Source organism: Brachypodium distachyon, chromosome 2, assembly GCF_000005505.3.
Source record: "Brachypodium distachyon strain Bd21 chromosome 2, Brachypodium_distachyon_v3.0, whole genome shotgun sequence".
Classification (NCBI taxonomy): Eukaryota; Viridiplantae; Streptophyta; class Magnoliopsida; order Poales; family Poaceae; genus Brachypodium; species Brachypodium distachyon.
In genome coordinates, this window is record NC_016132.3 from 52693872 (window position 1) to 52710793 (window position 16922).

Sequence of the window (16922 nt, forward strand, 5' to 3'; positions counted from 1 at the left end):
TGCCTTTTGTTGCTAAAAAACTACAACCAAAATAAACAACAATGGTCTTATTTTGGATCGAAGCTCTTGTTCGTTCAGGAATCAGATCTAAATGTCAACTGCCTGCAAAGTTTCGCGACAAACAGACATGACTATAGTACTACTACTAACTTGAAAATAAATAGAGATTTTTTTTAAAAAAACACTAAATAAAGAAGAACTTAGCTTAGAGAGAGAGAGACAGAGAGCTTCAAAAACAAACAGGGCAGACTAGATTAACCGAAAATCTGAAACCAAAACCTCCCGGCTCCCGTGGCACGGCGCATTGCGCTTATTGCGCATGCCTCGGGCTCGGCTCCTTCCCCGGCCACGGCAGCCGTCGCCGCCGTTCCCCCAGATCTATACCTGCCCCTTCCCGCTCCGTTTCTGAAACTCACCCTTCTCGCTCTTCTACGGGAAGCAGAAATGGCCATCTCCTCCGCCCTCTCCTTCCTCTCCGATCGCAAGCGCCCCATCGCGATTGCCGTCATCCTCTTCATTCTCCTCTCCTCCCTCTTCCTCCTCCTCAGCCCTGCCCCATCCGCCCTCCCTTTCTTCTACTCCCCCACCGCCCGCTTCTCCTCCTCTTTCTCCCCGATCGCCGCTTCAGCGCCGCCCCAAACCCCAATTCCCGTCTCCGCTGATGCATCTCCGCCCCAAACCCCAGTGGGCGCATTTGGCGGGAGCGGCAGCAACTCCGCTGATCCACCCCCAGCGGACACGGCTGCTCCTCACGGCGATGCCACCGCCGCCGCTGTCCACCTCCACCAACCAGACCACAGCCCACCGCCTCCTGCCGCTGCCGAAGTGAGTGCGTCGGTCGACAAAAAGGAGATCGCCACCGTCGTCTCGGGCGAACGAGGTGGAGACGAGGGAGGTGAAGGCGGCGGCGCGGGGGCGGAGGAGGTGCTGTCGTGGGATTTGTGCGAGGTGGGGAAGCGGGTGGAGCCTGCGGACTACATACCGTGTCTGGACAACGTGAAGGCGGTCAAGGCACTCAAGTCGACGCGGCACATGGAGCACCGGGAGCGGCACTGCCCCACGGAGCCGCGGCCGAGGTGCCTGGTGCCGCTCCCCGCGGGGTACCGGCTTCCCCTGCCGTGGCCGCGCAGCCGTGACATGGTGAGGACGCCTGCTTGTCTTCTTCGGTAAGCGAGGAAGCTGTTTTTCTGTTTGTTTGTCTATTCCACGATGCAGTAGCTGTTATAATTTAATATTGCCAATCTGTGGTCTTATGCTCTGGTTAAGAGGTACTAGTGTTGTGCTGTGTGGTTTGCTAGTGGGTTGATCGTAGGGCCAAAATTAGCATGTTTAAAGTTTAGGCATCTTTGAAACAGAATAACTAGTGCAGAAATTGGTCGATTTCTAGTTCGGCCTTTTATCACTGAACTCATCTGCACAGCAGAACCAGGAAAGCATAATAAAGAACTCTGGTTGCATTGTACCCTACTCCAATCTTATTACTGTGCCTATGATTAGTTTCAAACCGGGAGTGGTGTATATCTAAATGGAAAAATCTATAGAAGCACCCTTTTAAATCAGTTCTCACGAAGGACCCTTCGGCACATTGTTATAACTTATATGAGCATCCATTAGATGGATTTCGTGCATTAATGCTGATGCCTTTTCTGTAAATACGCACTTTGGTACTGATGCTTCTGAGTCTCAAACTCGCAATAAGCTAAAGTGAGCTTTGTATATAACATGGGTTGCCACATTCCCTTTCAGATTTGGTATAACAACGTTCCTCACCCAAAGTTAGTGGAATACAAGAAGGACCAGAACTGGGTTAGGAAGTCTGGTAATTATTTTGTTTTCCCTGGAGGTGGAACTCAATTTAAAGCAGGTGTGACTAGATACATTCGATTCATTGAACAGGTACATGTTACCTTGTGCCCATTATATGCTTTTGAACTCGTTGATTTTCATAAAACTTGCATAACATTCATGATTATCAATCTATTCATGCACCTTCATGGTGCTAACTTTAAGACGACTCCACACCCTAATTTCATTATTTCTGTGATACGTTCCCAAGTTTAGCATCAAAGACATGGTGTGATTGTGATAATCGTTGCAAGTCGGCATTTTGTGACTTCCATTTGCTAATGCCGTGGCTCATGTTTTATTTGCTATAATTCACCACTTGCATTCATATTTTTTCAATAGATCATGCCACAAATTAACTGGGGAACTCATACAAGAACTGTGCTGGATGTTGGATGTGGTGTTGCCAGCTTTGGTGGATACTTGCTTGACAGGAATGTCATTACTATGTCTTTTGCCCCAAAAGATGAGCATGAAGCTCAGATACAATTTGCGCTCGAGCGGGGAATTCCAGCATTGTTGGCAGCCATTGGAACACAAAAACTTCCGTTCCCTGATAATGCATTTGATGTGATCCATTGTGCAAGGTGTAGGGTTCACTGGTATGCTGATGGCAAGTACTTCAAACCATTCCTGCAATTTATTCTTATAGTTCTGCTCCTATTGATATTTAAATACCACTATTCTTCAGGGAAAGGAATCTGCTCCTAGGATCATATTAACCTGTGTTTTGTTTTTGTGAACTTTGAAAAAATTAATAGATGTAGAGCATGTTGGCATATGTACACATGCAACTTTTGTGCAAAAATATGATCAATGATCATATATGCACTGTACAGAAATACAAAACACACATCTTATGAAACTCAAGAGTTAAGTCTGTTTCTTCCGCCATTTTTTTTCAGTGCCATATGATTGTGTTTTTTGCACAAATTGTTGCATGTCCACGTATTCCTACATGTTCTAAATATTAAGTACATATGATTCCAGGAGAATAAAATCCACTAAATTTGTTCACTTGCGTTTTTAGTCACACACACATTTTTAGTTTTTATAAGATTTAATATTTTGTGGGCATACAGGTGGAAAACCATTGTTGGAGCTCAATAGAGTACTCAGACCTGGAGGATATTACATCTGGTCTGCGACACCTGTCTATCGTCGTGGCAAAAGAGATGAAGAGGACTGGAATGGTTAGTCTACAGCCAAGTTGTATTTATTTGATGTGATCCATTGTGCATGATGTAGGGTCTACTCTGTCCTTATGTACTCCCTCAATTATAAGGCGTCCAGGCCCCAGGCATTTCGAGATTCAACTTTGACCATCAATACCACTAAATTGTAGGTTATGTTCCACAAAAATTATACCATTGAATTCATATTCTAAAAAGTTTCTAATGGTACGATTTTTGTGGTGAATAACTTATAAAAGTGTCTAATTCAAGGAGGCTTTATAATTTGGAAAGGACGGACTAGTAGATCTCCACCATTATAATCTGGGTTCACCATGATCAACAAAACATATAATTTTAGCCTATATGGACGAATGTGGTGGTTTCTCTTTGTATTGTTTGAATAATATAGTAGATGATTAGAAGAGAAGACATTCCACTGCTAATCATCTCTTGAGTTGTGATAAGTGGTAGCTTAAAAAACAGACATAACATCCGTAGTCAATCGCATAGATTCACGTGCATTACTACCGTGTATATTTGTCCTTAGGTAAAAAACCCAGTATAGTTTGCAATTTTGCATACTTTCTTTAATTTTTGGAGATCAACCCCTTTTTGCTAATTGGAATTTGTGTTCAACTTCTGGCAGCGATGGTTACTCTGACTAAATCGATTTGCTGGAGGACAGTTGTCAAATCTAAGGATGTTAACAAGATTGGTGTTGTTATTTACCAAAAGCCAGTCTCAAATTCTTGCTACATTGAGAGGAAAAATAATGAACCACCTCTATGCACAGCAAGAGATGACCATTCTCCTTGGTACATTTTCTTCAAATGCTCTTTTGTTATATCACATCCAGTTCAGATTTGTAATTTGTACTAGATATAATCAGCAGTGTATAGGACAATTCTGTTTGGACAGATTTCTGCATAGGTGGGGCACCTATGGTTTGTGCATCTGACATGGCTACGGATATAATTATAGGCACCAGATAATATTTATAGTATGTTTTTTATGCCAGATATACTAATGTTCCAATATTTCCTCTTCAGGTATACTCCTCTGGATAGTTGCCTCTTGTTGCCTGTTGTGTCAAGTTCAGGTGAAGGAAATGGTTGGCCCATTTCCTGGCCTGAAAGGCTTAACATGCGATATCCATCTAGATCTGATAATTCTTCTACTCAGTTTTCGCAAGAGAAAATCGACTCTGATACAAAGCAATGGAGTGGCCTTGTTTCCGAAGTATATTTCAGCGGCTTTGCAATTGATTGGTCTAGTATTCGCAATGTTATGGACATGAATGCTGGTTTTGGAGGGTAAGAATCATTAATTTGATCTTGTGTGTAGTAGACTTTATTATTACATACGAAATGGCAATATCTTTTAAGCTTTTAGTGCTTCTGCTCGATCGTGTTGAAGTTGTGTGTCCTTTATTTCAAGAATACTTTTAGGCTGTTAGTTTGTTTTTGCCCTGACTATTGATGTCTAGAGTTAAGGGACTGTATCCAGCTCTTAGCCTTCCTTCCCCAGAAAAAATATATTGGCCTTGTTTGTAGCAGTAGTAGACTTCTTCATTAGTATTGCGTAAGTCATGACACTATGTCCAAATTTTCAGTGCTTCTGCTTGATCCCTTTGACTCTGTCCTTTATTTCCTGATTACTGTGTGATTATTAGTTGGTTCGTGTCCTCATTAGTGATGTGTGAAGTTCAGGTACTGGGTCCAGTACTTAGCCTTCTTTCTCGAGCAGCTTTTGGTTGTAGAAGACAGAAACAGATTGTTGTTTAATGGCTTTCAACAATCAAATTTAAGATAGTGTAGCCAGTTGCTCTTTACTAGCTCATCGAAATTACTCCTCTATCTTTAAAGCATATATGATATGTTTGCATGATTCCTAATTTCCTCTTGCTATATTGCATTTGCTTTAGGTTCTTTTAACTGTTCCTTTTCTTAATAATCATCACTTTATGTAGATGTTATGTTTCATGTAATATATTCATCAAGGTTGCAATGTTAAACAGATTTGCAGCATCACTCATTGATCGACCTCTCTGGGTTATGAACGTTGTACCCTTTGATCAGCCAGATACCTTGCCTATCATTTTTAACAGAGGTTTGATTGGGGTATATCATGACTGGTGTGAATCTTTTAATACATATCCACGAACCTACGATCTTCTTCAAATGAGCTATCTCCTTCAGAGCCTCACAAATAGGTAAACAAGCTTGCCTTGAGTAAGGACTGCTGGTCCTGTTCACATTATGACATTCTCTTCTATGCTAAAGATACCAAACTTATTTATGCTTTTGTTTTAGGTGTGATATTATTGAAGTAGCAGCGGAAATTGACAGGATACTTAGACCTGGTAGATGGTTTGTGTTACATGACACTATAGGAGTGATTAGAAAAATGGACCAAGTTCTTCGCTCTTTGCATTACAAGACTGCAATTGTGAAGCAGCAACTTCTTGTTGCCCGGAAGAGTTTCTGGCGCCCTGGCAGTACAGGTTCTTAGTTGTGGCTATTCCTGCTTCTCCTTAGTTGATTGGTAAACAAAATGACAACCTTTCGATAAATTTTGATTTCATTGATTCTTCATATAGCATAGATGACAGTCGGTAGTTCCCATGACATGGATTGGCTTATCGAACTTTTCTCGGTTCGTTTGCAGATAGTGCAACTTTTCCTTTGATTTTGCTGAGTAGCAAATAGCTTAGTGCTAACAAGTTTGTGAATGCTGGAGTATGGAAGGGTTTCTTGTAAGACTATGCTTCGCTGATTTTGTATTTTCAGTAATAAGTCTCTTTTGCCCACATTCATCTGTCTTTCTTCATCACTTATGGCTAAAACTGTTCTCTTCTATTTCCAGTACCATGGTCGCCACCTGTGCCGGGGCGAAATCTAGAGAGGAAAGGACCCGGTGTCCTTGTATCAATCACACATATTTCTGACTTGGTGTTTGGTGTCACACACTAAAGATAGATGAAATACATCAAAGCAATTTTTTTGGACGCGGTGTTCTGCGCATCCTGTTAGGTAAACCTAGGTACATCCCTATGCCTGCCATGGTCGTTCCCCCTCTACTATCAGGCCCCATCCATTTACTTTGTTGCTGAAATGCCTGGTCGACTCTACTCCTCATCGCTAAGGTTGATTCCTTGCTAGAGTGGCCAATTTCCGTGACATAAAATTCATATCATGAATATAAATTTATATGACACAAATTTGATGCCAATAGATTCATATTAAAACAAAATACTTACATATGAGTGTTTTTATCACATCACATAAGCATAAACACCATATGAACAGACTATAATTGTTTTCAAAGGCTTGTGTGTTATTACCCTGCATATCCCCCCAGCTTACCTATCCTCGTTGTCTATCCCTAAAAACTTCGAATATCACCAAATTTGTGCTAATTTTGTGCTCCACCAGCTTACCAATTCTATTTGTTGTACTACATTTTTTGGGTAATTACATATCTTTCTCTCTCCCGTACCCAAAATATACCAAATCGAAGTGCCATTGGGTAAAACCTGAAATAAGCGGGTCGTGAAATTTCCATGCCGCCTCGGCTGCCACTTTCGTTGAGTTCGGTCGTCGAGACATTGCCCAGCCATCGTGGACACAACTTCGGTGAAGTACTTCACCCGACTTCCTATAGCTGACATGTGGGCCAATGTGGTGTGGAACCAACATATCAGTCACCGAAAGTCACGAATCCTTGTCCCGCCATCGCCAGCTCACCTGGTCTCCCTGTCGTGCCTCCCCACGTGCTCGGCAGAGGCCGACATGCTCCGCGGCTGCAAAACCCTAGCCCGCCGCTGCGACGCCATTCTTGGCAGTCTTGAGCACGCTCACGCTTCTTGCCACCATGCGATGCACGGTGGCCCTCCATACCTACTCTGGCCCCGCGCACAGCCTCCGGTGCCCTCGAGCGGCGCCTAATGCAGATGACGCCCCGCTCTATCATCGCGAGCACGGTAGGGGCTTGATCCCCTGCTCGTGCTGCCACGCCTCCGTGCTGTCAATTCTGGCCGGCATCCGAGCTTCTCCACCCCCGCCTTGCGCTTCTACCATTGCTATTGAATCCAAGCAGATTCAAGGTCAACGCACTCCAGGTGGTGTTCGATCACATTTTTTTTGACCGGAAACTGTAAGGGAGTTCCCTACAGTGCATTTGTATTAATAAGTAAAAGAACTGTACAAATATTTCAAGAGGACTACAAAAGAGCTACAGGGAATATACAAGAAGAAAAACTAAGAGCAGCTGCCACAACTGACTTGATCCTATGCATAAGCAGAGCCAAATCTTCTTTGAAACCATATTTCCATCTTCTGAAACGAGGAGCAACACCATAAAAAATAAGATAATTTCTCTGCCTCCAAATGTTCCAGCAGCAAATGATCACCACTTCAGTAAAGAAAGGACAGTGAAAGTCTCTTATGGCTGATGAAATAATGTCATGAAGGTTACCACCATCAGCCAGACAATCTGAAGATAATTCCAGCATCTAGAGCTAAACTGGCAGACAAAAAAGAGGTGCTGCCAAGTTCCCACCTGAGCATGGCAAAGGACACAGGTATGATCATCAGTAACATGCCAATGTCTGCGATGCGAGGTTTAGTGATACCCAATGGCAGACCCAGATAAGTGAAAGGCAGACTTCCAACCAAGCAGCCAAAATCAGTCGCTAATTGTGCCACCAGATCATCATTAACATTGATGGGAATTAAGGAGGACTTATGATAATTAAGCCTTATGCCAGTAGAAACAGCGATGTCCTCCAGAAATCGACCACATTGTCGCTAGGTAATATTTTTCCTTTTCTTAAATGTTGTACAATGCAAATAAGCATACAAATGAGACATAGGATTGCATTAGGATTCTCTGCGCTTTTCATGTGTGAACTACAAGTTGTGTTGTGATTGATGCCCTATTTGTGACCATGCTTGCGGTTAGAGTGATCCTGATTTGAACTACAATTTGTGTTGTGATTTATGTTTGAAATTTGAAATGTGTATGAAAGGTGTTCCGTGTTACTGCACATGTTCCAATCATAAACATCATGAAGTTAGAGTGATCCTGATGTGTATATGCACAATAAATATGATAGAATAAAAAGATGTATGGGTAACCCGTTTTAGGTAACCTGGTGGGGGGGAAAAGCACACAATTTCTCTGAAAACTTCTCTCCTATATAACAATAACTGGTTTTAGGTAACCAATTATTGGTTAGCTGATGGAGATGCTCTCATGTACTCCCCCTCTTGATAAATAATTTTATTTTATTTGTTCCCTCAGTTCAATAAAATATTGACGTTTTAGACAATCCATTGTTTAATCAACTCCACTACTCATCGATTCTGATAAATATTAATCCATGAATAAAGAGCATTTAGGCCCTACTATTTATGAGGTCTCCTTGATGCAATTTCATTCATGTGAGGTCAAAACCAGACGTCACTAATTGCACTCCCACAGCTCCTATAAAAAATAAATCAATTACACACCCATGGCCAGAAGCCGGACCTTAGTACTCCCTCCGTTCCATAATATAAGGCACGCATGCATTTCAAGATTTTATTTTGACCACCAATTAGACCAACAAAATATGAATTATGTATTATAAAAATCATATCGTCGGAAACTTTTTTCAGATATGAATCTAGTGGTATAATTTTTATAACACATAATTCACATTTTGTTAGTCTAATTGATGGTCAAAGTTGGACCTCAAAATGCGTGGGTGTCTTATATTATGGGATGGATCAGGGAGTAGCTTGAAGCCTAAGTGGGACTTTCAAAATAGTTCAAGAATCTATACTGCACTTTTACTCTTAATTTAAAATATGAAATGATCTATTTAAAAGTACTTCTACTAACAAAACTGGTTTAATTAATTTCTATGACTAAAACTCTAATACACCATATTTATTCCCAATGTAAAAGCACGATTTAGGGTGGGATGCTTTTGACGTTTTGGACAATCCATTTTTTGTGTCCAGTTTCATATTTATCCATCTAATGGCCGTGGACAAATGTTATACCCTTAGCTAGGTAGCCTCGATCTAAACTATACGTCGTCTCCTAGTTACTCTCTAAAACTATATTATTTATAAATGAGGATTGTTGTTTTCTAATACAGATACTCCGGCCTTTAATAAAATTGATTCATGTCTCTCTCGAGATGTCCAAACTTTCTGAAAAAACTCGGTAAATGTTTATTATTTTATCATGAAATACTGAAATGATCAGTATATATATGCGAGGCAGCAATGTATGCAAGCTTAACTTTTGTGTGTGATTGTAATATGTCTGGGTGCATATATATAAACTCCCAGTAGGCTTTCTTAAAGAATGCACAACAATTAGTTACATGATTTTTTTTTCTTGCACGTCAACTATCAATATATGGTCAAGGTAAGAAATTAATTATACTGTCAGGAGAACTATTCTACTCTCTCCGGCCGGAATTACTTGTCGAAATATTACATGTATCTAAACACTTTTTACACATAGATGCATCCGTATTTGGACAAATTTGAGACAAGTAATACCGGTCGGAGAAAGTATTTTATTTTAGATAGTCGATCGAGCGCGGTTTGCACGTGCGCATTAAAGTATAGTATTTCATGGTCTCTTACTCTTACTAGCCCCTAAAAGAGTACCTGACGTCAAATAAAATGGAGACGCTTTGTTCATTAGAGGGAGACAAAGACATACATAAAATGCATACCCTTGTTTGTCATCTTATAATGCTAGACTTGCGTCTACATATGCATTATCTATGCGATGTTTCGACTCGTGCTATTTATGAGGGGGTTCACGCTGTCATTGCCGTGTAAATAAAAAATTATGAATAGCGATAAATAACTGAGTAAAAACTGTGGGTTTGACAAACAGGTAATACGATTCGGTGATCCGGCCATCAAGTAATAAAATATGTAAGAAGATCTACCAAGAATACACGTAGGCCAGATATTCAGCCACATCTATCGACCACAATGGACTATTTTAAAGGGAAAAGGCCTAACCAACTCGAAATTCTACTGGCTTGTCAACCATAATTTGTTGAGGAGCATCATGATAGGTGTAGGGTCAGTTTGGTTGCCTCAGCTTTAGGAACAGGAAAAATGCTCGTGCTTTTTCTGCTGCTTGATCGATCGATGGGGCCCAGCCGTCCCATCAGTATATATACTGTATTTTATTCCTGGTTTTTTTTTCAAAAGCTTCCGTTCTTCTCCATACAAGCATCTATATAGTTCGCACAGTTACACAAGATAGTCACAGTACCAGATTAACCAAGTGTGCACCACTAAACAACAACAGCAAGCTGTGGAGAGTGAAAAGAAGTAGTACACTAATTAAATATGGAGTATTGTTAGAGCGGAAAATGTTCATCCTAACTTTTCGTACATGAGATGACGTCTTATCGGCCCAGGTCTAGGGGTGCCCGCAACCAACTAAGCCCTCAAGCGTAACTTGACCAAAAAGCCAATGTCATAAGTGAGGTTTGCTCCACTGTTGTGCTTTTCACACCGTTACACATCGACTGAACGAGCACCCCCATCATCATGGAGATGTTAATATGATCTCACGTTGAGAGAAGTAATCTGCTATCCCGTTGCTAAGAACCCGCCACACATCGGGTTGAACGGGCTACCTTCACCATGGAGATGTTAATATGATCTCTAGTTTCATCTCGGGGAAACTGGAAACCTGCAGCTTGGCGCTAGGCAGGTGCGGGCCTGGGCGAGCTCATTTCCGGCTCGGATGATGTCTCCTAGTTTCTTGATCCTCAAGTAACCCTTAACCCCCCCCCCCCCCCCCCCTCTGTTGATCCTCTTTTTTCAGTATTTCTTGTGTACTCCTTGGGTCAGTTCTCTCGACTCTCTATTGGCAATAAATGGCTCGCTACGGTCGTTTCGTCAAAAAAATATGATCTCCGCTTACTAAGGGATCGGCCATGAGGCTCGGATACCATTTGTTAGGGCACACAACAGTCCGGCCTAACTTCTTATCGGCCTAACTTCTTATGTATGAGCTAGCGCCTTACCGGCCTAGGTCCGGGGGGAGAGCACACAACCAACTAAGATCTCAAGTGTAACTCAACCCAAAAGACCGATCTAATAGGTGAGGTTTGCTCTAATTTATATGTTGTGCTCTCCCACGATCAATTTCCAACATGAAACTAAACCTAACAAGCGTGCCAGCAAGCGCGATACCCGCAAAAACAAAGCAAGCGCAAGCACTGCATGCAGTTCGGAGCATCCAGCATATAATTTAGGGATCCCTATAATTTATGGATGACTGTACGTATGATTCCATTCTGTTGTACATGTTAAACTTGTTATAAGAGCAACATATGAACAGGATAGCAAATACAGTGACAGATGATCATACTAATCTTACACGCTTGTTTCTCATCTTTTAGAAAGCAACTGAGATCCAATAAACAGTTTTAAACAGCGCTGATGTGATGGATACATGGTGGCCTTGCATGTATACAGTTCACATGTTGTTTTGCCTAAGCACGGATTTCAAAAATCTTAACACAATCATCGTCGGCGAAGAATCCGAGATGCCTGTCCCCTGAAAAGATCATTCTCCCGTATCAAAGAAAATGATTAATTAGTCGAACATCACATTCGCTGATTATAACGAGTTAAAGAGACTGGACAAGCCTTTATTAATAGATTATACTAAAAGGACATCGATAAGATATTGCAAGATCGACAGTAATTGGACATCCGATCGCCCCGAATTTGACGTGCTGAAGACGGAGTGACTTTGATTAACATGCATACATATATGCTAGTGTCACTGTAGATAGACAGGCACAGGTGCACAGCTAGCTGATTACAAGAAATTAAGGTTCCAATTAGACCACCAACTGTAGTTAATTACGCCGTTGTCTGCCCCATATATATAAGGTGCAAGCCAGGACCTGTATATATGGCATATGCACAATAATTTCAGACAAGACCTGACATTTCCTGAGAGTTGAAAGCGCTCGAGCAAGCAAACACAGGTCGCATGTGAACGATGGGGATCGGTCGATCTATCAGGAAAGAATTCAAGACGAAATGACAGAGAGAGGGCAGCATCGTCGCTGGCTGCAATTGCAGTATATTTACACGGTGGGGCAGAGTCGACGAACGCGCCCGGCGTACCCGGTGGCCAAAGGCAGCAAAAAAGAGCTCCTGGCAAGGCGAAAAATTTAAAGACGTTTATGCAGGAACAGCGGCGCTACAGTGGCGCCGCGGCGAGTGAGACGTACGGGCGGACGCCGGGGGACGATGGGGTCGGGCATATGCGTTGCAAAGGACAAAGGAAGCGATTCATTGGCTTTCCTTTTTGCTCACAAGGCCAAATACTGTGGACATGAGCAAAGCTAGCTCTGGCCTGGCCTTGGCTTGGCCCACACGCCCCTTGCTTGAGAAAGTAGCGAGCGAGAAGAAAGGCTAGAGCTAGCTAGGTAATGCTAATTATTCCCTAAAGAAGAGCTAATGCTAGTCATTAACTTGCTAAGGGCGGGGTGGATGGATACTGTTCATCTTCTTCCTCGGAAAGCATAAGCAAAGCTAGGAGCTAACTGGATACCGCCAGGTGGTGTCCGAGGAAAGAATGCTATTACGAGGCAAAACAGTGCGTGGATCTGGCAGCTAATACAGGGCTAATTGTGCTTATACTTGCCATGTTTGGGCCATGGCTTTGTAGTAAAGAGGAAGACGAAAGGGATGAGAGAGAGAGAGAGAGAGAGAACATATGGGGGCAGTGGTCGGCCATGCATGCAGATTGCAGAAGCAGAACTGCAGAAGCGAGCAGGTGCACGCGTGCGCGCGTCTCACTGACCAGCTCGATCAGGATCCAGACCAGCACGAATCAAGGAGCGATAAGCTAGAGCGAGCTAGAGAGAGGACGGCCGGCAGTGAAGTGAGGATCGAGCTATGTTAGCCAGTGCACGTGTGGTGTGGTCAGAGAGAGACCCTCAGCGCCCTGCCTGCCGTGCGTGCAATCCGTAGCCTACAGGCCGGCTACAGTCCCATCCAATCCGCCGGGCCGGGGACCAGCGCAGCAATCTCCTCCTCCTCCCCAGCTCTTTCCTATTTAAAGGCGTCTCCGGACAAACCCCTCGCGCGTGCATGCCTAGCCCTAAATCATCTCTCCCCCTCTTTCCCTCTCTCTCTCTTTCGCCATTACAAACCGCAAGAACTGCTACTGTGCATCTTTCTCTGACGGGTTTCTGCAGCTGCGTGCGCCAGTGCGCGTAGGGAATGGTCAAATGGGGGAGGAGGGCATGTCAGTGCTGGAGATTGGCCGGTTGGGGGAAGAAGGCCGCCCTGGAACTGTAGCGCGTGTCAGGGGCCGGGGCCGTCGTCCCGGCCGGCCCCGCGCGCGCATGTGTGGCAGTGAGGGAGTGGCCGGGCACCGCCATCAATGCTGGACAAGCTTCTCCCTGTACCCCTCTCCATTGATCCTAGCTAAGGAGAAAACAGAAATAAAACCATATTCGTCTGCAAATTAAGCAAGAAACGCAAGCAGACTATATATATGTGCTGGAAAGTAGTATTACTGATTGTGTTTTGTGTGCAAGAAGAAGAGCTTAGATTGCAATGAATATGAGTTCATCACTGTATAGCTAGCTCTAATATAATTACTAGCAACATAGCATGAAATTGAACTGTGCGATGAGAAGAAAAAGTCTTTTATTAGAGCCGATCATATCGAGCTGAAATACTAGCTATAAAAAGCCATTAATATGAACTCAACTGATAAATCTTCATTCTTTACCAAGGATATATATACGGGGTCATGAACAAATTAATAGCTAGCAGCACCGATTAATTCACTCCCCCTTTATCCCCTACAAACTCCCAACGCATTGCAATCTAATTCCTATTTAATCAGGAAAAAAAAGGGGGTCTGGAAAAATTTTAGAGGTAATACGAAGACAAGGCATACCAAAGTCGGAACGCTCAAATCTTTTGCTAAGCGGAAACGACGACAACGATAGACGGATTAATTAACAGGCAAGGTTTGCGGGTCTACTGTACTGTACTCATCAAGAGATGCTCGGTGCAGTGGTGCCACCAGCAGTACCGCCGCTCTCCGCCGGAGCTTGTGCGGCGCCGGAGCCGGACGACACACCGGCAGCTGCACTGCCGCTGCCGCCAGCACCGGCGTCCCCACCGGCAGCAGTCGAACTGGATCCCTCGGCGGGCGTCCCGCGCTTGCGCTTCTTCTTCTCGTACGGGATGCCGCGGGCCTTGGCGTGCGAGTCACGCACCTCGCGGAGGTAGATCCGGACGGCCCGCGCCGCGAACGGGTTGGACTCGGGCGCGCCGCCGCTCTCCTCGTAGGCGGCCCGGAGGCGGCCGATGAGCGCGTCGAGGGAGCCCCAGGCCTGGCGGAGCGGGCACGGGCAAGGGCCCGGCGGGTTTGGCTGGCCGTAGTAGGCGCAGCCGGCCGCGTGCACCTTGGTCTTGCCGAACTGGTCCAGGTACCTGAGGAACTCGATCACGTGCGCCCCGCTGCACCGGGCCAGCGTCAGCGGGGGCCGATGGTTCCGCAGGTACTGCAGGAACGTGTTCCAGTCGCGCCGCTTCTGGGACTCGTACCTGCTCAGCTGGGGAGGCTTGGGCGCCGCCACCCCGTCCGCCGCGCTTCCTGCGCCGGCGCCGGCCGTGGACGGGCCGGGGGCGCCGGGGGAATCCATGCAGCAGGAAGGGGCCGGCGGCGGGAGCGAGCGAGCAAGCTTGATTGCTTGCTGGCTTGATCGTGGTGGAGTGAGTGAGCGAGTGGAGGCGCAACGGGGCGGGGGTTAAAGGAGATCTTGGGGGAGCTCGATGGGGGTGGATGGAGATGGGACGTCGGAAAGGGATGGGAGCGGGGGGGAAGGGGAGAGCGACGGGGAGCGAGGTGAATGTTGGAGAAGTGGAGCGGAGGATGACGTACGGGACAGGAAGGAGCCTAGCTAGCTAGGACGCGCGGGCCATTCACGTGGAGACCCGACCCCGTACTTTGCCAGGAGGACGCGAGGCCTGGAACAATCTGGGCCGTCGTCCGATTTTGGATGGAAATACTCAAATCTTCCTCTTCCTAATAATAATAATAAAATCACGAAGTTTCCTTCGTCTTCGTCCGCCGTGCGTCAATTTTTGTGCATGTTTTGATTTTTCGTGTCTCCTTGCACTCCATCAAACCTTTCTTTTCCTATTTCCACAGCGCTGCCTTTTCGGGCCGCCGCCGCCGACTCAACTGCCCGCGCAGCACCTCCTTGCGGTGACCGCTCTCGATACGCGTCGACGCCGGATTAGATTATCGTGCAAGAGACGAGAAAAGGGGTCCAGGGCTGATCGGCGCTATCCACCGTTCCTCGTGCACTGCACCACCGCGTGCTCTGACGCCAGCCACGGCCGGCGGGCGGTGTGTACTGGGTGCCATGTCCGTGGCCGCGGCTACTAGCATCGGCCCCGAGATCATTTTGATTGAATGTCCTATTATACTGTACTAGTACATACATACATGTGTGTGTATTCCGAGCTGCTGTGGTTTGCGTTTCAAACTAAGGTAGTAAATGATTTCTTAGTAAAAATTTAATTGTCTCTAATTGTAGCGAGATCGATTCTTGATCAACAGTCTGACTGTTCACGGTTTTCTTTCTGTATCCTCTCACTCTCTTTTTTTTTACATCACCGATTTTCAAATATAAATCCACTAAGATCGACTTTTCCGGATACTCTCAAAGAGCATCGACGCGTAACGGAAAGAAGTGTGACGAACGAGCGTTTCCAAAAACACGAAAGAAGCATCAATACGTCTCTAAAGATTTAAACAATTGTACAAGTTATTTAAGATCTTTATGCCTTTGTAGCCAAATGAATAATAAATACATACCTGCCTTCTTCCCGTCTGGTCAATCGCTTACGTCAACGTATGACGCGCGGGCCATTCACGAGGGGACCCGAGCCCATACGTGTCGGTGAGGCCCGGTACAATTTGGCTCTTCTTTCCGATGTTGCGAATGTCTCTAACATCTAACATGTAAAAATATGTACATTGGCGGTTTCAAAAGAAAATATGTACATTGTACAACGTGTATGTAGCTAGGTGTACTAGCATGTGTATGTACCTTGGAACATACATTCTATTGTCGTAGTTGATTCTACACGTCATCTATAATTGACGGTACATTACTTCCGTAGGTTTGTGTTTTATTCTCGCTCTAAATAATTTACTAGCAATCAATTCAATGACGTACGAAATCGACTCTTCACAAAACATCAGTTTCTTCCATCTCATCTTTCTCTGTTCAAGGTATCAACAAGTTTCAAATAGGAGTCAAAGTTGACCTTTGTGGGATGCTCTCGGGGCCTTCGTGGGCAAGAGATGCATCCAAAGTTTAGTACGAGGGGAGGAGTATCGACATCCAACGGGAAGAAGCGTGACGACCGAGGGTTACGAACAAAAAGGAAAGGAGTGCGTCACTACAGATTGAAAAAACACACACGAGATATTTAAGAATTTTATGTCGTTCTAGCCAAATCAATAAACATATATCTGCCACGGCCTGGACTCGTTTCAATCGTTTGTACCAAATCTAAATGTGGTGTAATCAAAAGTGGAGTGGAGGACTCTCATCCCACTTGTCTATACAAAATCTAACACGTGGCATAACCGAAGGTGGACTAGCTGATTCACATTTTGTACATTAACACGGTATTCCAAATGTAGTTTTACCATATGTTTTACCGCAATTGCAGTCTTTGGAATCTAGTCCCTCCTTTTCTAAATAGTACTGTAGTGGTATACATTTAGGTAGGTCCAAAGTCAAACTCTTGTATTTTTGAAAGTTTGACTTAGAAGAAACATATACAAAACGGAGTGAGTAATTAT

General features: G+C 44.5%; 2 protein-coding genes across 7 annotated transcripts; one reads left to right on the plus strand and one right to left on the minus strand.

Annotated features, from left to right (window-relative positions):
• The first annotated feature begins 234 nt into the window (after positions 1 to 234).
• LOC100821903 (probable methyltransferase PMT23) lies at positions 235 to 6033 on the plus strand. 6 transcript variants are annotated; one of them, XR_001405872.2, is made up of 10 exons: positions 235 to 1140; positions 1747 to 1896; positions 2188 to 2458; positions 2928 to 3038; positions 3667 to 3835; positions 4070 to 4333; positions 5038 to 5232; positions 5333 to 5564; positions 5688 to 5775; positions 5886 to 6033. XR_001405872.2 is itself a non-coding variant. In XM_010234205.3 (9 exons), exons 1-8 carry the CDS (start codon positions 445 to 447, stop codon positions 5529 to 5531), a joined length of 2055 nt encoding a protein of 684 aa, XP_010232507.1. In that variant the 5' UTR covers positions 235 to 444; the 3' UTR covers positions 5532 to 5564; positions 5886 to 6033. The 6 variants fall into 6 exon arrangements, 4 of the variants coding, with proteins under 4 accessions (XP_010232507.1, XP_010232506.1, XP_014753707.1 ...); XM_010234205.3 differs by lacking the exon at positions 5688 to 5775; XM_010234204.3 differs by lacking the exon at positions 5886 to 6033 and having other exon boundaries at positions 5688 to 5831.
• A 5282-nt stretch (positions 6034 to 11315) lies between these two features.
• LOC100842541 (protein G1-like7) lies at positions 11316 to 14951 on the minus strand. The gene is made up of 2 exons (XM_003567194.4): positions 14086 to 14951; positions 11316 to 11615 (listed from the first exon to the last, which is right to left on the minus strand). Exon 1 carries the CDS (start codon positions 14740 to 14742, stop codon positions 14089 to 14091), a length of 654 nt encoding a protein of 217 aa, XP_003567242.1. The 5' UTR covers positions 14743 to 14951; the 3' UTR covers positions 11316 to 11615; positions 14086 to 14088.
• Positions 14952 to 16922: the final 1971 nt, after the last annotated feature.

Bases quoted from the DNA above. Each gene is read 5' to 3' on its own strand.
- LOC100842541 (XM_003567194.4), bottom strand. From the start codon at position 14,742: ATGGATTCCCCCGGCGCCCCCGGCCCGTCCACGGCCGGCGCCGGCGCA.
- LOC100821903 (XM_010234205.3), top strand. From the start codon at position 445: ATGGCCATCTCCTCCGCCCTCTCCTTCCTCTCCGATCGCAAGCGCCCC. The intron at 1,897-2,187 runs GTACATGTTACC...TTTTTTCAATAG, and splicing joins ACATTCGATTCATTGAACAG to ATCATGCCACAAATTAACTG. The intron at 4,334-5,037 runs GTAAGAATCATT...AATGTTAAACAG, and splicing joins ATGAATGCTGGTTTTGGAGG to ATTTGCAGCATCACTCATTG.